We start from the raw sequence: 24,983 nt of genomic DNA, 5'->3' as shown, positions 1-24,983 counted from the left end.
TAGGAGTGGTCATTTTTAGATAAACCAGGGCTGTATATGCCCCTTCTGTGGATGTAGAAGTTCCCATGACAAAAGCCAAAGAAGAACAGGGAAATTGTTGTGACAGAATTCACTTCGACTGCCCAGCAAGGTGTGAAACTGCTATATAACTTATTCTGGTTATACAGTTGTTTCACTCCCATAATAGGTAAAATCTGCTGGCATTAATGTAAGAATCAAAAAAGCCTACATACCACTCGTACAAGATTTCAACTTTTTTCTCCACTTTTCTACCAACCATGTCTTCCTTTCCTGATCATTTTGTTTTTCTAGTTGTGGCATTCCTCTATGGATGGCAACCATCAACCAGTAACTCATTAAAATTACTACTATTTGTGTGTGAGTTTTTACTGCTCAATTGCGATCAGTTTAAACAAATGTACATTTCCCTTTGGCATTGGACCAGACATTCACAAAACATTCATATAGGATTTGTTACACCATGATGTAATGAACTTTCACTGGGTAAGATTTTGCTCCAGATAAAATAACACAATGATAGCCTGTTTTATCTGTATTTTTTTTACGCTGCTCAGCTTTGCCTTTCAGCCTGAATGGAGTTTTATAGGAAATGAACTTTGAAACACCCTCTGATGGAATAGTACCAAAAATATAACCATGATTACAGACAGATAACAAAAAGCCCAGCACAGAGATTAGGATGAGGGGATTTCTTCTTTTCAGATCGTCTAGATAATAGCTGACTAGAGAATGGCAGAAATCCTATTATCTGCCCATGTGTCTCGCAGTTTGGTTGTTAATGTATCACAGTCTGATTAGACTAGAGATTTGGATAATTTTCCAAAATTAAGAAAACATTCATACTGAAATATGACTGCTTCCTAATTTCATGGACAATGATTTACCTGTTAGTTTAATTAAGGAGTTAGATCAAGCTCAATTATCTTAACACTTATTTTGTTGCTGTAATTCAGCTTCACAGGAATAATTGCACATCAGTGCTAAAATCAATGCACCATATACAAAAATTTCACTAACTTTTCATTTAATGCATAAAAACCTTTCAGTATTTTCCAGCTTCTTTGTGATAATTCTCTCCAAATACAAAGAGTCTAATACCTGCTTTAGCCATTCACTTGGATACTTGAATGCCCATACATTTAGCAATGGAACTTAGAGCTGTGTCATGTGGATACAAGCCATTTCTGCTGCTGAATTGATATGCTTTGCAATGCTTCTGTCTGAAAAATGGATGGAACACTTACCAATTTTGATCCTCCATAGGCTTTACCTGTAAGTAATTGGAACATCTGCTCTCAACATCACTGAACGCACGGCCAATACCCTGAATCCATATTCTAAGGAAGCATGAGTGTGTACTTACATTCGGTGCTATGGTATTGAGCATTGTGGTATCATACAGTATGCCATTATGCTGCCACAACAGTTTAAAGTTAAGCTGAAATTTAATTATTGGTCACAAGTAGGCTTACATCAATACTGCAATGAAGTTACTGTGAAATTCCCCTAATTGCCACACTTGGGCACCTGTTCAGGTTAATGTACCTAACCAGCACATCTTTCAGACTGCGGGAAGAAACTGGAGCACCCAGAGGAAACCCACGCATACATGAGGAGAACATGCAGACTCCACACACACATAGTGATCCAAGCCAGGAATCAAGCCCAGATCCCTGATGCTGTGAAGCAGCAGTGCTAACCATGGTGCCACCATGCCAACCAGTTTACAATTTAGGCTGAGAATGCCAATATTAACAAACAGAAATATTTCAACATATAGCTGTACTATTAACAGTGTGCAGTCATCACGGTTACTGTTGGTGACTACTATTTAGGATACATTGAGCAAAATATTGGTGTAGCAAGTCTCCACTAATAGGATAATTTTAACATGCTGAGGTGAAGAACTAGACTCATTGAGATTTACAGCATGGAAACAGGCTCTTTGGCCCAACTTGTCCACGCCGCCCCAGTTCTTACCATTCAGCTAGCCTCAATTGCCTGCATTTAGCCCATATCCCTCTATACCAATTTTATCCATGTAACTGTCTAAATGTTTTTTAAAAGACAAAATTTTACCTACCTCTACCACTACTTCTGGCAGCTTGTTCCAGATACTCACCACCCTCTGCATGAAAAATTTCCCCCTGGACCCTTCCGTATCTCTCTCCTCTCACCTTAAATCTATACCCTCTAGTTTTTGAAAAGGTATTGAATATCTACCTTATCTATGTCCCTCGTTATATTGTAGATCTCCACAAGATCACCTTTACGCCTCCTACAATCCAGGGAAAAAAGTCCCAGTCGATGTAGCTTCTACTTATAACTCAAACTATCAAGTCCAGGTAGCATCCTAGTAAATCTTTTCTACACTCTTTCTAGTTTAATAATATCCTTTCTATAATAGTGACCAGAACTGTACACAGTAATGTTGATTAACAATGTTAAACAAGCTGTTTAACTTATCTATGTTAAGATTAACTGCAGGCTATGAATGTGGAATACAAAATTGTGCAAGAAAACTTGAGAAAAACTTAAGAACAATAAAGAAGTTTCCCCAATGGACCAATATATTAGTGTGATAGATTCTCAGCCCAATGCAGTATTGCTTTACCATATTTTTTAAAAAACTGAATGAGTGTGTGATTAAAAGTGCTTCCACAGTTCCATGTGCTTTGCCAGACTTCAAGGCTGCAATTGAGGTTTTCATTCGCATGTTATGTAAGGTATTTTCTAATTTTCCCAATTTTGGATTGCATTTTTCTATTTCATTGAACGTTCGAAGAATAAGATAGAGATAACCAAACACTGAGTGGAACATGATGATTCATGAGATATTGGAATTGTGGAATTGGCACAAGGAAAGTAAACATAGAACATAGTAAAGTTGCATTTAGATGGGGATGACTAAAATAAACAAAAATGGGCATTTCTCAAATTGACATAACCAATGGATTTATTTTATTCTACATATGCCTGAATGATCTGAACATGTAGGCCGAAATTTTACCAGCACGCCCACCCCAATTCCGGGGCGGGCGAAGCTCGGAAAACAGCATTTTCCGTTGGCATTGGGCAGAGTTGTATGAAATTTGGGTGGACTTACTGGTAAAATTCTGTCCATACACTGAGAAGATTAGAACACTTTTAACTAATAATAGAAAATTAGGGGTATGATCAACTATGAAAGTTAATTGGAGTTGTCTGTTGGCAGCAAAGGGGCATCTATTAAATGGGAGGCTTTCAAAAGTGTGTCAACCATAGTTCAGGGTAAATCCATTCCTCTAAGAGTGAAGGGCAAGATTTGTAGAAGTGGGGAATCCTGGAAGATACAGGATATTGAGGCCCTGATCAAGCAAAAGAAGGAGGCACATGACATGCATAGGCTGCTGGGATCAAATGGATCCCTTGAAGAGTATGGAGGGTGTAGTAGAGTTAAGAGAGAAATCATGAGTGCAAAAAGGGGACACATGATTGCTTTTGCAGATAAGGCAAAGGAGAATCCAACGAGCTTCTACAAATACTTAAAGAGCAAAAGACTAAAAAGGGAGAACGACTTAAGGATCAACAAGGTCATCTATGTATGAATCCACAAGAGATGGGTGAGATCATAAATGAATATTTCTCATCAGTATTTATTGTTAAAAAAAGCATGGATGTTAGAGAACTTGGGGAAATAAATAGTGATGTCTTGAGGAGTGTACATATAACAGAGAAAGAGGTGCTGGAATTCTTAAAGCGCATCAAAATAGATAATAGAGCCTAATGAATTGTATCCCAGTACATTGTCGGAGGTTTGAGAGAAAATTGCAGGTTCCCTAGCAGGGATATTTGAATCGTTGACAGCCACAAGTGAAGTGCCTCAAGACTGGAGGGTGGCAAATGTTGTGCCTTTGTTTAAGAAGGGCTGCAGGAAAAACTGCAGGGAACTACAGGCCGATGAGCCTCACACCTGTAGTGGATAAGTTGTTAGAATGTATTCTGAGAAACAGGATCTATAGGCATTTAGAGATGCAAGGACTGGTTAGAGACAGTCAGCATGGCTTTGAGAGTGGAAAATCATGTCTTACAAATTTAATTGACTTTTTTGAAGGGGTAACCAAGAGGGTAGATGAGGACAGTGCAGTTGACGTTGTCCACAAGGACTTAAGCAAAGCCTTTGACAAGGTACCACATGATAGGTTTTTGCATAAGCTTAAATCTCACGGGATCCAGGGTGAGGTATCTAAATGGCTTGATGACAGAAGACAGAGGGTGGTTATAGAGGGTTGTTTTTCAAACTGGAGCCCTGTGACCTTAGGAATTGGCGCTGGATCCACTGTTATTTGTCATTTATATTAATGATTTGGATGAGAATTTAGGAAGTATGGTTAGTAAGTTTGCAGATGACGCCAAGATTGGTGACACATGGACAATGAAGAAGGTTATCTAGGATTGCAGCAGGATCTTGATCAATTGGGCCAGTGGACTGATGAAGGGCAGATGGAGTTTATTTTAGATAAATGTGAGATGATGCATTTTGGTAGATCGAACTAGGGGAGGACTTACTCAGTTAATGGTGGGGAATTGGGGAGAGTTATAGAACAAGGAGATATAGGGATATAGGTTCATAGCTCCTTGAAAGTGGAGTCACAGGTGGACAGAATAGTGAAGAAGCCATTCGGCATGCTTGGTTTCATTGGTCAGAACATTGAGTATAGTAGTTAGGACATCTTGTTGAAATTGTACAAGATATTGGTAAGGCCACACTTGGAATACTGTGTACAGTTCTGGTCACCCTATTAAAGTTATATTTATTAGTGCAGGTTAGGCTTATATTAACTCTGCAATGAAATTATCATGAAATTCCCCTATAGAATTATAGAAAGGATATTATTAAACTAGAAAGAGTGCAGAAAAGATTTACTGTGAAGCTACTGGGACTTGATGGTTTAAGTTATAAGGAGAGGGTAGATAGACTGGAACTTTTTTCTCTGGAGTGTAGGAGGCTTAGGTGAGATCTTATGGAGTTCTATAAAGTAATGAAGGGTATAGATCAGCTAGGTAGTCAATATTTTTTCCCAAAGGTGGGGGAGTCTAAAACTAGAGGGCACAGATTGATAGTGAGAGGGGAGAGATACAAAGAAGTCCAAAGGGTGGTGAGTGTCTGGAACAAGCTGCCAGAGGTAGTAGTAGAGGTGGGTACAATTTTTTCTTTTAAAACAAATTTAGACAGTAACATGGGTAAAATGGGTATAGAGGGATATGGGATAAATGTGGGCAATTGGGAATAGCGTAGTGATTAAAAAAAGGGGGCAGCATGGGCAAGTTGGGCTGAAGGGTCTGTTTCCATGCTGTAAACCTCTATGACTCTATGGGCCCGATTTTATCATTGCATGCACCGTTTTTGGGAGTTAAAATTTGTTAAAGTTGAGCGTGAGGTGAGTAGTGCAATCTGTGTCTGCCTATATGCCAGTTCCCCCTTTACCAAGGCCCAAAAATGGCCACGATTGGGACCACGCCTGAAACGGGCACAACAGCCATTGAAATGGCTGCACTCCCAACCTTACCAGCTCTTCCCCCTTTACCACCGCATTCACCCATCTAGAATCGGCACGAAACAGACATGCTCCACAAAAGTCCAATTCAGGAGCTCCAGTTAATGCATAGTTAAGAAGAAGAATGCAAGAAGTTCATTGACAAGCTAATGAATGGAACAGATAAATGCGTGATCAATTTAGGTAAGTGTGTTTGTGGCATTATGGGGGAGGGGGAGGGGCAGAATAGAGCATAGAAATATGCCCTAAGTGGCAAAATACTCAGTTGAGTGGAGGAATGGAAAGGATTCTAGGAAGAAGATTCACAGTTCATTCAAAGCTGGATTGCAGGTCAAAAAATATTATAAAAGTCACAATAGCAATTGCAATGAGGTGATGATGAATTTGTGCAAGACATTGGTTAGCCTGTGACTGGAGCATTGTACACTTTTTTGAATGGACCATGAGGAAAGGAAAATTGAATTAGTGAAAAGGGTGCTTCAGTCTCTTGAGCACAAACTGAAAGAGTGAGGGTGAATTGTACTATTACATCAGGCAGCTCACAGAACTTCTAATTGTTTGTTGATGGAGCTGCTGAGCAAGTTAGCTTCTGATGGTTCACGATCACTTCCAAGAAGAATATTTGTCAAAATGTTGGTGTTCCTAAAGCACATGTAAGAACAGCACTGTGCATTTATAAGCACTGCTAACATGGAAAATGTACAAATGTACTTCACAGAGGTGTAAGGAAATAAATAAAGCCCAAATCATAAAAAGGGATATTATCGCTGTGCAGCTATAAAGGTAGGCTTTGAGGAGCGTCTTAAAGGAAGGGGTGCAATCGGAGGGGTAGAAGGATGTGGGGAGGGAATTCCATAACATTGGATCTAAGGAGCTGAATGCAGAACCACTGATGATCATCTGGAGAGATAAGGGCTACATAACTAGTCAAAATAATACAAATTGGAGAGTTAGGGTGCAGAGGGGAGTAAGTGCAGAAAGGCTGTAAAACCGCCCACCAAATCCAAAAATGACTGTTAATGTAAAGGAATGATTAACCAGCATCACAGCGGTCCCAAGTAACATGGGAAAAGCTGAAAGAGAAAGGAAAGGAAAGGAAAGGGGGTGAGGAGGGTACGATGTCTGGGGAACATTACAGAGTTAGGAGGAACACTCATCCAACACAGATGGATGATTTTGAAGATGAGACACTGTGAAGTGGAAGCCAATACCGGTTATTAAAGAGAGGAGAAATGTAATTTGCTGTGGAATGAGAACTTTGGATAGACTGAAGTTTATAGAGGGTGAAGAGTGGAAAACTATCAGGAGAGCCTTAGAATAATTGAGCCTGGAAATGCCAAATCATAGCTGAAGGTTTTAATTTCAGCCACGTTGAGGTTAATGTAGAAATAGACAATTTGCATTTCATAGAATCAAAGAAACCCTACAATACAGAAGGAGGCCTTTTGGCCCATCGAGTCTGTACCAACCACAATCCCACCAAGGCCCTATTCCCATAAACTGATACATTTACCCTGCTAATCCCCCTGATACTAGGATCAATTTAGTATGGCCAATCCACCTAACCCCTTTAATCTGGTTCAGCATGAGATAGTAGGCAGGGAGGAGGAAGAACTCAATGGTGAATGCAGAGTTTGTAGTAGGCACAAAGACAGTGTTTTCAATCTTCCTAATGTTTAACTAGAAGAAATTGTGCCTCAAAGATTTGAGATCGAAGCAAACTGAGATTGAAACTGATCATGCAGAAGCAGAGGAAGGATTGAGAGTGGTGGAGAGTAGAGCTGAATTTCATCAGTGCACTTGTGAATCATAGAACAGAATCGTAGAATCCCGACAATGCAGAAGAGGCCATTCAGCCCACTGAGCCTGCATCAACTCTGACAGAGCATATTAACCAGGCCTTCTCCCCCAACGTATCAGTGTAACACCACACATTAACCATGGCTGATTCATCTAACCTAGTAACACCCACAGCCAGAATTGAACCCGGGTGCCCGGAGCAGCACTGCTAACTACTGTGCCGTAAAGCTGCAAATGAAGGCACCAACTTGTAAGGGCGCATAAAGATAATGACACCTTTATGCTCCCATCTCCTTCACTGTGCTGCAACTAACTTCATCCCAACCCTCTCCAGACATTCATTATCCCCAAATACATACTTGGGGAATTTCACACTAACTTCTTTGGAATGTTAATGTAAGCCTTACTTGTGACTAATAAACTTTACTTTTTTACTTTATGTAAATCGAAGCAACTAGCATTTACCCATACTAATTCATCCATCCTCTGCATTCCTCCTTTAAAATCTTCATTCTCTATAGTGCTTCCCAAATGCCATCCTGAGTTTCTCGCCAAAATATCTTCCCTCAGTCTTTGTGCTTGTTAATTCTTACCATATGGTGATTTCAATTTCTGTCCCAGCTCTCTTTGCCCTGACCATTTACTTGTATTTTTCACCATTCTCTTTCCAAGGTTTATAGAATACAACACAAAGACTGCATCGAGAGAGCAATAGGAACAATCATATTTTTACCTCAACACAGACACGTGCAAATGAATTCGAGTTCTCTGTGTTTTCTTAAACATTGAATTTTATTTCAATTGTGCTTCTTAAATTTATCCTCCAGCTTTTCATTCAACCTGAAACAAAAACGGAAAATGATGGAAAATCTCAGCAGGTCTGGCAGCATCTGTGGAGAGACAAACAGAATTAACGTTTCGCGTCCAATACGATTCTTCTGAACATTATTACAAATTTGCTGTCTACACCAGTTTAGAAAGTTACTTTTTCCCCTCTCTCAGTAGCCGAGGAAATATTTCTGTTGCCCTACGATAGAAGTTTAAGTTGATTTATTAATGTCACAATAGATTTACTTAGATTAACATTGCAATGAAGTTACTGTGAAAATCCACTATTGAACTATTTGAAGGTGCCTCCAGATGGCGCTACGGCTGCTCAAACTGAGGTAGGTACCTTTGGACAGAATGAGGTGGGTGCTTTTGGACACTGAGATTGCAGTCCTCCCACCGCTAGAGGGGCGCTGTTGCTGCTGAAAGTTGGTGGGGAAGGGGAACGCGCCGGTGGCGACGGAGACTGCTGTCCTCCCATCGCCAGGTGACACTCGTGACTTCTCAGAGCGTGATGAGCGCCGTTGTTTGTTGTCTGTGCAGGGGGCGGCGCCAGGCCCCCCCCCCCCCCCCCGCCGCAGCCGCCGCCGCCAGGCGGCACTGTGACTGCTCAGAGTGGGATGGGAGCTGTTGATGGAGGGGTATGCGGTCCTCCCACCGCCAGGTGGCACTGCGATTGCTCAGAGTGGGCTGGGATGAGGGCGGATGGGAATGTGGTCCTCCCACCGCCGGGGCGGCGCTGTGGCGTCGTCTCCCGTCCTCCCCAGTGCGGGGCTGACGCAGCGGCAGCTCGGAGCGATGGCGGCTGTGGGGATAACAGAGCTGGAGAAGGAGGCAGAGGCAGACGTGGAGACGGAGACAGAGGCGGAGGCGACGTGCTCGCAGGCAGAGCCCGCCGAGTCCCGTAAGCTCTCCGACATCTTCGAGAGCGGTTGGAAGCTGCACGAGGAGGCGGAGAGCAGCACCGAGCCGTCCAACTCGGACACTTTCCAACGCAAAGTGCGGCGAGGGGTGGAGCTGTTGGAGCAGGCCACTCGGATGGTGAACCAACTGGACCTCTTCAGGTAACCCGGACCTGAGAGTAAGCAGCCTGCAATGTGGGAAATTAGGCTATTCAGGTTTATTTATCATAAACATCAAGCTTAAAGTTGATTTATTAGTGTCACGTTACATTAATATTACAGTGAAGTTAGTGTGAAAATCACCAGTTGCCACAGTCTGGTTCCTGTTTGGGTACAGTGAGGGAGAATTTAGCATAGCCAATGCATGACATCTTTCGGACAGAGGAAACCGGAACACCTGGAGGAAACCCACAGATACGAGGAAGATGTGCAGACTCCACACACACACCCATGCCGGGAATTGAATCCACGTCGCTGATGCTGTGATGCAACAGTGTTGTGCTACTGTGCTGCCCACCAGTATCCCTGTTAAATGGTTTAATATTGCTCATCCTCTTTTATCCATTGGCCAAAATAAGCAGCAATTCCACAGGTTATGATTGCCCACTACCAGCCTGGTAGTTCATTGTAGTGATGCAGATAGATAGGTGGACCTGGTTGTAGTTCTTTCTCTTTTGAGAAAATGATAACTATCTGCCACTTATCAGCCTAAGTCCAGTGACTAGTCAGGTCCTGCTGCAAGTTGACATAAACTGCTTTATCATCAGGAGTTTATGAATGCAGCTAAACACTCCAGTGATTAGTGACCATCCTCACTTCTGATCTTCTGCTCAGAGTTGAACCTGGATAGCTTTCATGACTTGATGGTGATCAAGGTTTGAAGAATGTACCAGACATGATATTATGGATTGTTATAGCATATAAAATTGAGCGCATCATAGGTTTCACTTGGTGCTGCTGATCTGCACTTAATCTGACCCACTTGGCACAATTTCACTACATGAGGAAGGAAAACTGAAATGAAAACAATTACTGGAAACACTCAGCAAATTGAGCAGAATCTATGTAGAGCAGAACAGAGTTAATGTTTTTGGACTATGACCTTTCAAAAGAAATTTAACCAAAATTACATGGTGGCCACTTCCACCTGGACTGTTACAGATTGACAAGTCTGTTACTGGAAGTTTAGTGAGAATGAAGTCAAGTAAATTTCTCTTTCATGTTGTTTCTAGGATCATGAAGTGTTCCCTCCCACTCCACACACCTTCCCTCTCCACACACCCTCCCTCCCACACAACCACTCCGATTTCATTCTAATATTCTAAGCGCTTGCTTCCCTCACATCTTGCTCTAAGTGATGTGCAGATTACTTATCCAGAGGATGGTGGGGTTAGATAATAATTAGAAGAAGCATTTATAGAGTCCCTATAGTGCAAAAGGAGGCCATTCAGCCCTTTGAGTCTGCACCAACTCTCTGATAGAGTATCTTACCCAGGCCCTCTCCCCTACCCTATCCCTGTAAACCCACACATTTAACATGGCTAATCCATCTGACCTACACATCGTGGAATACTAATTGGGAATTTAGCATGGTCAGTCCACCTAACTGTATATCTTTGAGTGCTGGAGGAGGCCAGAGCACACAAAGGAAATCCATGCAAATGTGGAGAGAATGTGCTAACTTCTCTCAGTCACCCAAGGCTGGAATCGAACTCGGGACTCTGGAGTGGTGCTGACCACTGTGCCACGCTTGCATTTGACACTGTCCATCTTGAATCCACCAGATCTCATGGTCTAAAGTCAATGTTGAGGCTTCCTGGAGATATAAATCATGCCCTCATATCTGATGGGTCTACTTTCAGTGGAGCAAAATATGCTCCAGAATATTGGCTGTTGGGTATAATACTTTGAATGTAACTATGGTAGAGTTCATCTCCCAACATGGGCATCAATCCTAGATTTTGGTAAGGGGAACTTTGCAGGATTGACCAGTCTGAGATTGCCATAGTCTTATTCTGATATGATGCCTGGTTTATTGCCAGCAAATCCTTCAATTTTCTTGTGGCATATGAGGCAATTTCAGAGGACTTAAGAGTCAGCATACATATGGCAAATTGAAGCACTTTACAACTTTAGTCACCCAGCATCAATCTTTAAAGAATGTTATGGCCTGCATTATTTTTATATTACAAAATTGCTTCAGTGTATAATCTTGCTGTGAAGCAGTTCAATCAATGTATCTATCCCCTGTGGTGCTGACGCAGCACCTCAGATGCATCCCAAAAGCTTTAAAAAATTTGATTTAAAGCTATGCCTTCCCTGATACTTGCAAGGGAGACATTTGGGTCAGTGAGTGGCAAAGTACTTTGCAACTCTATACATCATAGCTAAATCACTTGGTCTGCTATTGGTCGGAAATTAAGGAGGCATCTACCTCTGACAAGAACTCCGTTGATTAGCTAAAGCTGCCTATTTGGATGACTCAAAACTACTGGTGGTAACAGCGCTGCCTCATTTAGTTCAGCATTATCGTCAGTCGCAGTGACAAATTTAAATGTGAAGCAAAGCTCCCTGAACCTGTCCTATCAGTGCTCCTTAACCAAAATCTTAGAGAGTTAAGATTTTTTTCAATGCCTCCTTGTGCTGCTTGTCCCCCAACACCATCACCCCACCCTGACAATCTCCCTTGGTAGCTTGAATGTAGTTGGAAGTTGAGTACTTATATGCTATTTAGGGTCTCAGTTGAGACAGCTAAAGCTCAATTCATGAGAACTTGAGCTGGAATCACATTCCTGAAATGAATGTGAATGGAGAATTCTATTCCACTATTTTACTGTTCATGTTTTTATTAATCAAGTTTGTGTAACCTGTTAGTAAAATAATTTCAGATGATACCCATTCAATTGTTCTACTAGGTAAATAAAGATATTACTTGAATTCTTATAACACATCTCACACCTTATCAGCAACCCAAAGTACATTACAACCAATGAATGACTTTCCAAGTGTAATTTCTTGATTTGTAGACACGCTCAACAGTCAGTTTGTACATAGCAAGGCTCCACAAACAGTGCTGAGATAAATGAGCAGTTAAATAAAAGCAAAATTACTGCGGATACTGTAAATCTGAAATAAAGCAGCATTTTCTGTTTTTATTTTAAATTAACATTTGAACTGTTTTGTACTGTAGACACAATATTAAAATTGAGAGTTTTTGCGTAATGCCCTTTTCTTTTGCTTTGCATTTATTACAGTCGAAATGAAGAGCTGGAAGAAATAGCCACTGCAGATGTTAAATATCTGTTGTTGCCTGTATTACTGGGAGCTCTCACAATGAAGCTAGGGAATTCTGCTAAACGACTGGAGCACGTACAAAAGGCCCAAGTCTATTTCATGGACTTCTTAAAGCGATGCAAAGATTATAATATTATGACATTTGAAATCCCTCAGAAAGTGGAGAATAATGAAGAACATAACGAGGCAAGTGTCCCAAATAATCCTGGTGTCTGCAGTCAGTCAAGTTTACTCTCCATGGCAGCTAAAAGACAAGCTAAAATTGAAAGGTACCAGTATTTCTTTCTGATCATCAGAATAATTTTGACATAAATGAGTAACTGGTAGCCTTGAATCAAAATGTGTAGCAGTCCTTTGAAAGGTTTTTTGTTTTTGTTATTAATTCCAACCAGATATAATATGAAGAAAGAAACTGAAGCCCAGTTGAAGGAGATTAAATCCATTGTCTGTAGCGGAAAAGCAGACGACGAACAGACAAGAAAATTTTATCTACTGAATTTGCAGCGATGGATAAGCACAAGTCTAGAAGAGATTGAGAGTATAGAGCAAGAAATTCAAATTTTAAAAAGAATGGAGGGAACAAAACGGGTATGTGGTGTATTTTATTCTCTTGCATATTGTGCATTTCAAGATGAGGGACTCCAGCGTAGGAAAATTGAGGGAACTAAAAAAAGGTGTAAAATAATTTCATTGAGCAGATTTGGGTCTCCTCAAATTTAAAATTTTAATTGTCACTACCATGACCTCATTCTTCCCTATTCCTGTAGCAACCTCCAGTTCAACAAGCCTACAAGATTCTGCTTTCTTCCGATTCTGTCCTCTTAGGCATCCCCCATGTCCACCTTTGTCAACTGTATCTTCAGCTGCCTGGGCCCTAACCTTGTGTCTGCCTTGCTTCTTTCTTTGACCTTACCTAACATCTCTATGTGGCTCAGTATCATATTTTTGCTTGATTGTGCTCCTATAATGTGCCTTGGAATGTTTTGCTGATTTGAAAGTGCTATGTTAATAGATGTTATATAGTATAAACTGGAATAATGACTGAATATATTTCATACATTTCCTGGCTTCCCTGTATTGGATTTGGGGTACCCCAAAGTTACACTAGAGAATCCCTCTTGGCTACAGTTGTCCAAAATTGATTATAGTTGTCCAGATATGCTAACTTGCCTTGGACAGTGTGCTATACTGAGAAGTATCCAACAAGGCTTTTTAAATCTCAAACTTCAGATGGTTCTTACAGTGTTATGCTAAGAGTTACTCTGAAAAAGTTAGAAAAAGTCCTTCTAACTTCAGCATAACAATTTTAAATGCCCAGACTAGTCCTGACATCCTGACTCCTATAGGGGACTCTTGTCGCCATCCCAGACTAAACACCTCTTGACTCCCAACCCGTACAAAATTCCTGACTGCAGTGACCTTGCTGGAATCCACCACTCTCAACCCCTCTTCCCACAACTTCAATGTTCGAACTTTTCCAACTTGGGTCACTGAATATTTTCAGGGCCGAGTTGAATTGATTTTTGATCAATGAAGGAATCAATTATGGGGATAGCATAGGCTCCTCTTTATGATCTTATGTTCCCAGTCTTTATACCTGCAGTGTATTTTTTGAAGTTGGAGAAAATAGATTAATTTCCAGGCTTAAACATTTTTGGATACATCTGTGAGCTTTCTTTCATAAAACGTGAACCAGACATTTAAAACTATAATTGCACATTTTTGAATTTTGGATTTTAACAATTTCTTGTTTTAATGTTATAAATTAGTATTTAAGTGAGCTTCAGTATTGAAAATGGCTTTGGAATTGAAATTTGCTTTGTGGTATTTACTAAAATTCAGCCAACCTAAATATATCTAGTATGATCCTTTTTCTGCCCCTTTCAGCCCCAGGCTACACGACCACAGAGACCTCCAATGAAACCTTTTATCCTTACTCAAGATGCAGTCCAAGCCAAGTAAGTGCTAAATAAAAGCACTGTTGAAAATCTTACACCTATAGTAAATTCTGTGTTTGGAAATCTAGTTGTTTGGTGAACAGCTCTTTTCTCTTTTGATTTTCCTTGTTTCCTGAAGCAATAGCGTGTGACGTGCTACCACAATACAAGTGTCCCTCCTTTACCTCAGCAAAGTAGCCATTCTTCATGATCAGTTATTAGCTGATCATCAAGTTTGTTTGCAAGGAAATTATCGGGATCAAACTTAATCATGTTCTCACTTTACACTTGCATACATGCACTGAATTTTGGAGTTCAAATACATAATTCCCTGAAAGTGTGAATGCCGCTAAACAAAATAGGCCTACAGCTTTTTGGATTTAATTTTAAATGGGATGTAAGAGTGCAAGTTTATTCCTCTGAAAAGACAAACCTAAATTTATACAAAGCATAAGTTAAGCTAATACCAAATGGTGCTCCATTTTACAAAGGGCATTGGGAGCATGCAGTGCATGTTTAACAGGATGATGCCAGAATGGAAGCTAAAAGAGAGACTTGAGATACTGACCATTTCTTTGGACCAAGATAGCTAAGGAAAGATTTAATAGAGGTTTTTGATTATAAAATGGCTTGGCAGTGCAAATTGGGAAAGATTTCTTTGTCCAATTTTAGCAATCAGTAACAAGAAGAGACGACAGTTAGCATTGTCTTCATGCAACGAATTAATAGACCTTAAGATACTTTACCAGAGAAGTATTAGAGGTAGAAACCATTGCATCTTTCAAGGGGAATTAATATATGTTTGAAGTAGCATATGCTGTATGGTTATGAGGAGAAAACTATAGAGTAATATTAGTTTGGCTCTAGCAAAAAGGCAAGAATGGACAAGGGCAAATGGTCAGCTTTATGTGCAGTAAACATTTCTGGTTCCATATTCCATCTAAAGACACAAAGCACATTGGACTTAATGCTGTCACAACACATGCTGGAGGCCATCTTTAGGCAACAATCAGTTTTACATGATTATGACTAGAAAAAAATGGTGCAAGAATTGAAATTGTTTAAGTGGATGACAGTATTTAAGTTGGGAATATGAGTTGTTATAGCTGTATGTTAGAAATTTGTATCCAAAATACAAACTGCCAAATAACAACACTTCAGCATTGCTGTCCTCCTGTACCATTTTTTCATCTTTTAAGTTTATACTCTGTCTTTTGTACAAAATGCAGAAATGTATAAATCAAGCTAACAATCACTTGTAGCACGTTCAACAACATGATAATAGCAATTGAAGACTCATCTGTCCAACATAACTTCTCCAATTGTGTCACTGCTTCACATCTTCATCATAGTTGATTCTGGCTGAAAACTGTTTCTTTGACCTTGAATATACCAAGTAGTGTAATTCTAAAAACATGTTTTGACTTAATGCAAACATCTACACATGGAGTTGCATATTTTGTGCTAAAATCTGCTGCAGCCCACCAACTCAGTACTGAGGTTTTAACTTGATCATGTTTAACTTATAATGTTTCAATGGAGATGTTTAAGTTTGGCCAAAATAAAAATGCAAAACTGTCATATGCAAATTAAGAACCTCCTGAAAGTTGGACTATGTGGTAGACTTTATAATCTGTTGTCTTGACTAGAAATAATATTGCATGGTGGGATTATGTATGTTGGCTACTTAATCACATGGTATCAGTTCATATTTTTAGTATTGTGTAATGCTCAAATAGATATGGTATGGTGCAGTATATTAGTAAGAACAAGGTTTTGTACTACAGAAAATGCACTTAATGACACATACTTGGAATTCCAGTTGAAGCAGAATAGACCATGGACTTCGACAGATATGCTATTCATAAATATTCTGAACTGTTTCTAGGGTGTTTGGTGCTGGTTATCCAAGTCTTCCTACTATGACTGTTGATGACTGGTATGAGCAACATAAGAAACAGGGTGTTTTGCCTGATCAGGGAATTCCAAGAAGCCATCCAGGTAGGAACACTGCCTCCATATATGTGGTGATATCAATTCATCCTACCCATTCGTAAGAACATAAGAAATAGGAGCAGGAGCAGGCCTTCGAGCCTGTCCTGCCATTCAACAAGATCATGGCTGATCTGAAGTGGTTCAGTTCCACTTTCCCGCTTTTTCCCCATAACCCTTAATTCCCTTGTCTATCAGAAACCTTTCTACCTGTGACTTAAATATATTCAGTGAGGTAGCCTCCACCACTTCAATGGGCAGAGAATTCCAGAGACTCACCACCCTTTGAGTGAAGAAGTTCCTCCTCAACTCTGATCTAAACTGCACACCCCCCGCCTTACTTTGAGGCTGTGCCGTCTAGTTCTGCTATCCTTTCTAAGCGGGAAGGATCTCTCAACTCTACCCTATCTAGCCCCTTCATTATCTTATATGTCTCTATAAGATCCCCCCCCAGCCTTCTAAACGCTATTGAGTACAGATCCAGTCTATTCAACCTCTCTTCATAGCCTAGCCCCTTCATCTCCAGTATCAGCCTGGTGAACCTTCTCTGCACTCCCTTCAAGGCCAATGTATCCTTTCACAAATGCGGTGACCAAAACTGCACACAGTACTCCAGTTGCGGCCTCACTAGTACCCTGTGCAGTTGCAGCAACACCTCCTGCTTTTATATTCTATCCCCGTCGCTATAAAGGCCAACATTCCATTTGCCTTCTTGATCACCTGCTGCACCTGCAGACTGGGTTTTTGCAATTCGTGCACAAGAAGCCCCAGGTCCCTCTGCACCGTAGCATGCTGCAGCTTTTCACGTTTTACGTAATAATCGTTCCTACTTTTATTTCTACCAAAGTGGATAATCTCACATTTGCTAACATTATACTCCATCTGCCAGGTCCTCGCCCACTCACTCAGCCTATCCAGATCTCTCTGCAGCCTTGCCGTGCCTTCCACGCAATTTGCTTTTCTGCTCATCTTCGTGCCATCAGCAAATTTCGTTACCCTACGCTCAGCCCCCTCCTCCAGATCATCTTATATAAATGGTAAACAGTTGAGGCCCCAGCACCGATCCCTGCAGCACTCCACTAGTCACCAACTAGTCAACCAAAATAGCATCCATTGATTCCAACTCTCTGCTTCCTGTTAGACAACCAATCCTCAATCCACACTAACACCTTACCCTCAACTCTGTGCACCTTAGCCTTGTGCAGCAACCTTTTGTGAGGCACCTTATCAAACGCCTTCTGGAAATCTTAAAAACACCACATCCACCGGTTCCCCTCTGTCTAATTTAATGTTAGCAAGTGTGAGGTGGTCCACTTTGGTAGGAAGAATGGTAGGAAGGACTATTACTTACAGGGCGAAAAACTGCAGCAGGCGACGGTGCAGAGGGACGTCGGGGTCCTTGTGCATGAGTCGCAAAAACCCAGCTTGCAGGTGCAGCAGGTGGTCAGGAAGGCGAATGGGATGCTGGCCTTCATAGCGAAGGGGATTGAATATAAAAGTAGGGAGGTCTTGCTGCAGCTGTATAGGGCATTGGTGAGGCCGCAGCTGGAGTACTGTGTGCAGTTTTGGGCGCCGCACCTGCGCAAAGATATTTTGGCCTTGGAGGGAGTGCAGAGGAGGTTTACTAGGCTGATACCGGAGTTGAGGGGGTTGAACTATGAGGAGAGGCTGAATAAACTGGGCTTGTACTCGTTAGAGTTTAGAAGAATGAGGGGAGATCTCTTTGAGACGTATAAGATGATGAATGGGATGGATAGGATAGAGGTGGAAAGACTCTTCCCGCTCAAAAAAGACAGTAGGACTAGGGGGCACAGCCTCAAGATAAAAGGGGGGCGGTTTAGAACGGAGTTGAGGAGGAACTTCTTCACTCAAAGGGTGGTGAATCTCTGGAATTCTCTGCCCGTTGAAGTGGTGGAGGCTGCCTCGCTAAATATTTTTAAGACGCGGGTTGATGGGTTTTTGATAAGAGAGGGGATTGAGGGTTATGGGGAGAAAGCAGGAAAGTGGAACTGAGCAGCGACAGATCAGCCATGATCTTATTGAATGGCGGGGCAGGCTCGAAGGGCTAAATGGCCTACTTCTGCTCCTATTTCTTATGTTCTACCGCACTAGTCACATCCTCATAGAAATCCAATAAATTCGTTAAACACGACTTCCCCTTCACGAATCTGTGCTGCGTCTGCTTGATCAAACTGTTCTAGGTGTCTTGTTATTTCTTCTTTGATCACGGATTCTAGCATTTTTCCAACTACAGACCTCAAGCTAACCAGTCTATAATTCCCTGCCTTTTGTCTGCTACCTTTGTTAAACAGTGGCGTAACATTTGCCGTTTTTCAATCTTCTGGCACTTCCCCAGAGTCCAGCGAATTTTGATAAATAATTACTGGGGTATCCGCTATCACCTCTGCCATTTCTTTCAGAACCCTGGGATGCATTCCATCTGGTCCCGGGGACTTGTCTACCTTCAGTCCGGTAGTCTATCAAGCACTACCTCTCTAGTGACAGTAATTGCATTAAGGACCTCATCTTCTACTATCCTTCTATCTTTAATATTCGGCAAGCTATTTGTGTCCTCTTCCGTGAAGACTGACACAAAAAACTTATTTAAAGCCTCAGCCATTTCCTCGTTACCCTCCGCTAAATCCCACCTCTCGTCCTCCAAAGGTCCAACATTCCTTACTATAGATCCAAAATTTCTGATGTAACATTTGCTGTTGAGCTTTATTGACTATCCATGATTGGCCTAAAATGTTGTAGAATTATAAATATTCAAAATGGAGCAATGATTCTATATAATTTCTCTGATAAAATGCTGCAGTTATTAACAATGTGGAACTGTCCTCATTTTGAACAACTCAATGAGAATTTTCTTCCTTATCACGAAGAAAATGTGTTGAAAGTGGTAAAATGTTTCTGTACTTAAATATGCTGTGATGAGAAAGTACGAATAAAACTAACTTTTTTCAAAAGCCATTCATTTTCTCACTACTTTCTTATTATTTAATTACTTAATTTCTTAAATGAAAATTTCATATCCAGGATTTTCTGGCCATACCCACTGGCAGGATCTTCCCATCCTGTCAACAAAGACACCTGGTTCCCCAGCAGCAGAGGGTGCAAACAACAGGAAACCCCATTGATAGCAACCAATGGCAGGCCATCACCACAAAACATGCATGGATGGTGTGGAAAATCTCACCTAAAGTCTATGCAAACTTTCCAACTTGCTAACCAGGCTTCCTTTGTCACATTTAATCACATTTTTAGTTTCTTTTGTTTTCCCAAGGTAAATTCAAGGTTCCACGTTTCTAATGGGTCTTACAGTCCAGCCACTGGATTCCATTAAGTCGCTCAATGTTTTGTAACCACCTCACACACCACCACCACCACCACCACCACCACCACCACCACCACCACCACCCCCCCCCCCCCCCCATGTGCACACTGAGCACCTGCCATTTTCAGAATTTGCTAGCATGTAATTTGCGTATCGATGGCAATAAAGACAGCATTTTGTTTTTCCAAATGGCTTTGACAGAAACCACTGAATTCTTATTGCTTATATTTCAGGCAAGTGATGAATTTTACATGAATAAGTTCTACTTTTCTTTAAGCGTGTCCCCCATGAAAACATAGAATGGTAATAGCTGTTACCGCATTTCAGATAACATTGATAACAGTAATAAGCTTATTGGGATTTCTTTGTTGACTGGCTAAAAAAATCCATTGTCCAAGTGATCAACAGGTTGCTGTTTTACAAAGTCAAAGCTAGTTCAGTGGCCGTATGGTCTCTTTCCATGCTGCCGGTTTCTGTAATTCTGAGTTCCTCAATATTTAGCTATACGGGAAAGCTCTTCCCCGAGTCATTGTTAAAATTTGAAAACAACATCATTGAACATTGACTGTTTTATAAACATTTTTGTCAATGTAAAATTCTTTATTAAAGACTGTAGAAGTCAACTACCTCACTCCACGTGCCAGGGGTGTAAATTAGGAAATTGAAAACAGCCTGTGATGTTTGCATCACTTTATTGTAAAAATTATGATTGACTGTGATACCTACCATTTAGGGAATGTTTGAAAGGGATCAACAACAGTTCGGATACCAATCTTTGGAATCTCTCTTGCTCAAGTATGTTAGGTCCTACTGTTTCCAGCAGTGCTAGACTCCAATAACACTCCAAATATTTGCACTGAATTCTGAGTTCTGTTGGACATCAGAATCCACCCCTGCCCTCCAGTTGCTAGATTCTGATAAGCTCTTCCAATGTTTTCCCAACTTCCGGGCTCTGATCTCATTGACATTCGCACTGTTATCTATTAGCACTAGCAAAAGCACAAGCAGCCTCAGTCCAGAAAAAGGATGAAAGCTTGAACTTTGCAAATCTACACTTCTCAGAACTATTACATATTGTTCACCTACCTGCAATGCTGTTGACCCAATGGAAAGATTTAATTGTTAGACTTTGAACTGACCTAGGAAACTTTCTCATTCCAGGTGATGAGGAAAATCAAGATCAAGAAGCAGAGAATGATAACGAGACTGACGATGAACAGGCCTTGAAAATTGCACGTGAAAAGGATGACTGGAAGGATACACGTAGACGTGGATATGGCAACAGGCAGAACATGGGTTAGCCTTTATTTTGAGTTGCACGTCAAATATCACTGCTCACTTTGGAGCCTTTGAATGAGAGTCAGATCCTGCACCAACACTGAGATGGATTTGTCAACCGTGCAGAGTATACCCACTTCTGCCTGTAAGAATTTCATTGGTTTCTGAGTTGTCAGCAATTGCATTATTGCAAGTGTCTTTTAAAAATATATTTTCAGTGACAGTATTGTGATGTTCAACTGAAAGCAAGCTGAAATATGATATTTAAAACTTGCATTTCCTCAGTGTATAAGACAATAAGTGAAGGAACAGCTTTGGGAGTGAGGAAACGTGTTTCTGGCACAAATGTGCAATGGCTACCTATTGAGTAGTCTGCCAAAGTAATTGCCTTAGTGGAGTTCTTCTTGAGTTGTAATTATTTATAACTACAGTAAGATTGCTCGATGTAATATTAAGCAACATCTGCCAAATTTCAGTTCATAGCTCCTGTATTTTCCCCATTCTCCAAATCAGGAGTTCTGATTCCTTTGCCAACTTTTTTTCGTGTTGGTTAACAAACTAAAGCTGCAACAAGTGAATTTTTAAGTTGTAATTAATCCCTTGAATTAACTAGTTCTTGTCACCTGAATTGATGTAACCTGTCTGTATTCAATTTAGTATTGGTAGAAAATGTTTTACTGCTCTTTCATTGTCCTTGGAAGTGACTTGGTAAAAAAAATTCCCATGTTGTAAACCATAAGTTGCAAAATAAATAAAAACTTCAGTCTCCTTAGTCTCTTACCAACCAACAATTTTCATGCTAACTTTACCCACAGCAAAAAAAAACTACACTGCTGACTGGCTGATTTGCTAAATTATTGACTGTTTACCTCTGCCATTCTAATAAAGAAGTTAAAAATAAAACTTCAAATGCTGGCTCTGTGAAGTAAAAACAGAAATGTTGGAAATGCGAAGTAGAGTCAGTCAGCAACTGGAAAAGAAAGACAAGTTAAAGTTTCTAGTTATGGATCCTTCGTAAGTAATTTCTGAGAAAAGATGACATTTATCAATATATTTTTCACCATTATGCACCTTTCTGGCATTTTCTGTTACCACTCAGGTAAATGATCAGGTGGGAATTATTAGTCCTGATTGCAGTTTTGATCTCCTTTCTGGTACACATACATTGAAGGGATGGAGATCTGAATTTAACCTCTAGGTAAGTTGTTGCATTAACGAGTATTTACGGAGGGCTTCGTAGAGGAATGTAGGCTGGAATAAGAATAAAGACTTGGAAGGAAATAGATATGCTGGAAATGAAGAATTGGGGTGGAATAAAGATACAAAACTAAATTACCAAGAAATATATATTTTTAAAGTGGAGTAAACCAGATACGTACACTGTATAAGGAGGAATGTGGGGTCGAGATTACAATTGTGTCAGCCATCTTATTGAATGACAGAGTAGGCTTAAAGGGTCGAGTGGCCTAAATTTGTATGCAAGAAAAAGTCAAACTAATGAGCCTAACTGATATCTTCCCTCAGTTTATCTTGAGAGTAACAATAAATGACAACAGTAGAAGTCAAGGAGATATTAATAACAGTTAAGATAAAAAAAAGTAGCAAACTTAAGGTGCAGCTAGTTACATGACTTGAAGCATAGCACTTTTGCAAGCTCAGAGAAACTGAGGATGAAATATGAAAATGCTAAAACACGAAAATTCAAAAAAATGAATAGTACCAGAGGCGTAGTAAATAACAAATATAATTGATAACTTCAAAAAGCGTGATAGTTCACATCAGTGGAGAAAATACTGGAAAAATTATATGTAGAATTTGTGAATATTATTTCACAAAGTCAACATGATTCCTGAAAAGAAGGTAGTTTACTGCATTCTTTAACAAAGAAATTTGGACAAGAATGGTACTGTAAATGATATGCATGGACATTCAGAAAACCTTTGACTAGGTTCCACGTAATTCTAAAAAGAGCCTAGCACTAATAGAACATAACTAATAGAATTGAACTGAAAGATGGATACAAGACAATAGTTATTAAGGGATGTTTAAGTGACTGGCTGGAATTAGGAAATATTCTGTAGAGATGTTTGCAGGAATTGTTCACTTTTATTATGTGCAGAAATGACTTTTGGCTCATGAATTTGAGGATGGGTGTTTAAATTTGTCGATGATGCCAAATTAAAGAATGTTTCTAATGTAAGAGACTGCACCAAAATACAGGATAGACGTGCACAGACTTGCACAGTTGATGTCTATGACATCATCTGAAAGTTGTTTTTATATGTATGCTGATAACATACTGGCCGAAGAACCTGTCTCTGTGCCATAGATCCTATTGCAAGCAAATGGGGTTAGCTTAGATGGGCTTTTTGGTCAGCGTGGACTAGTTTGAGTGAAAGGGCCTGTTTCTGTGCCATAGATTCTATGATTGTATAACATCCAGCTCTCCCCTCCGTCGTAGCCAGATTATCACAACGTTTATCAGTATTGGATGAGCAGAGTTCTTTTCCGATTAAATATTGGAAGACTGAAGTCATTGTCTTTAGTCCCACCTCTGTTCCCTAGTTGACAATTCCATCCCTCTCCCCAACATCTGTCTGAGGTTAAATCAGATTGTTTGCAACTTTGCTGTATTTAATCCCAAGATGAATTTCTGAAAACATATCCATGTCATCATGAAGATTGTCTAGTTTCACCTCTGTAACATTGTCTGACACCTCTCTTGCCTCAGCTGATCTGCTGCTGAAACCCTCTTTCATGTCTTCCTTATCAGTGGACTTGATTTTTACAACACCCTCCTGGCTGCTCTTCTACATGCTACTCTCCTTAAACTTGGAAGTCCTCCAAAGCTCTGCTGCCTGTTTCTCACTCCAAGTCCCATCCACCTATTGTTCTTGAGCTCACTGACCACATTGGCTCCCAATGAAATAAAGTAACGCCTTGATTTTAAAACTCATCCTTGTGCTCAAAAACTTCCATGGCATCACAATCCCTCCATCACTCCAAATCCATGACACCTATATATTAATGCTTATCTAATTCTGGCCTCTCAAGCACCTTGATTATGTTTGTTCCTGATGTGGAGATGCCAGTGTTGGACTGGGATAAGCACAGTAAGAAGTCTCACAACACCAGGTTAATGTTCAACAGGTTTATTTGGTAGCACAAGCTTTTGGAGTCACGCTCCTTGATCAGGTGAGTGAGGAGTTGTGTTCACAAACAGAGCATGTACAGACAGAAACTCAATGGTTGGAATGTGTGTCCTTACAGGTAGTCATGCCTTAAAGGTACTGAATATGAGTGGAGAGAGGGCCAAGCACATGTTAAAGAGATGTGTATTATCTCTAGCCAGGACAGTTAGTGAGATTTTGCAAGCCCAGGCAAGTCGCGAGGGTTGCAAATAGTGTGACATGAAACCAAGATCCCAGTTGAGGCTGTCCTTATGTGTGGTACTTGGCTATCAGTTTCTGCCCAGCGATTCTGCATTGTGTGTCGTGAAGACTGCATTGGAGAATGCTTACCCAAAGATCAGAGGCTGAATGCCCGTGACTGCTGCAGTGTTCCCCAACTGGACGGGAACACTACAGCCTGGTGATCGTCATGCGGTGTTCATTTATCCATTGTCGTGGTGTCTGCATGGTCCTCCCAATGTACCATGTCTTGGGACATTCCTTTCTGCGTGTGTGGTACCTGGTGGGTGGTGTTCTCGTGTGAGATGATGGCATCCGTGTCGATGATTCGGGACATCTTGCAGAGTTGCTATGGTGTTGTGGTCACAGTTTCTGAAGGCTGGGTAGTTCGCTGCAGGAAATGGTGTGCTTGAAGTTGTGCGGCTGTTTGAAGGCAAGAAGTGGGGGTGTGGGGATGGTCTTGGCAAGATGTTCATCTTCAAAATCTCACTATCCTGGCTGGAGATAATACCTCTTTAACCTGTGCTTGGCCCTCTCTCCACTCATATTGTCTGTACTTTTAAGACTTGATTACCTGTAAAGACTTGCATTCCAACCATTATCTTGTAAATTGAGTTTGTGTCTGTATACGTTCTGTTTGTGAACAC

General features: G+C 40.7%; 1 protein-coding gene across 1 annotated transcript; it reads left to right on the top strand.

Moving 5' to 3' along the window:
* Nucleotides 1–8,936: 8,936 nt before the first annotated feature.
* igbp1 (immunoglobulin (CD79A) binding protein 1) lies at nucleotides 8,937–21,698 on the top strand. Its single transcript, XM_080187395.1, has 6 exons — nucleotides 8,937–9,250; nucleotides 12,343–12,651; nucleotides 12,775–12,970; nucleotides 14,270–14,340; nucleotides 16,208–16,320; nucleotides 20,810–21,698. The coding sequence occupies exons 1-6, from the start codon at nucleotides 8,985–8,987 to the stop codon at nucleotides 20,947–20,949; spliced, it is 1,095 nt and encodes a 364-aa protein (XP_080043521.1). The 5' UTR covers nucleotides 8,937–8,984; the 3' UTR covers nucleotides 20,950–21,698.
* The last annotated feature ends 3,285 nt before the right edge of the window (nucleotides 21,699–24,983 follow it).

Source organism: Carcharhinus amblyrhynchos, chromosome 4 (genome assembly GCF_965287045.1).
Source record: "Carcharhinus amblyrhynchos chromosome 4, sCarAmb.v2.hapA, whole genome shotgun sequence".
NCBI classification, from domain to species: Eukaryota; Metazoa; Chordata; class Chondrichthyes; order Carcharhiniformes; family Carcharhinidae; genus Carcharhinus; species Carcharhinus amblyrhynchos.
Note: the sequence above shows the minus strand (reverse complement) of the source record. Positions and strands in the feature narration are given on the sequence as shown.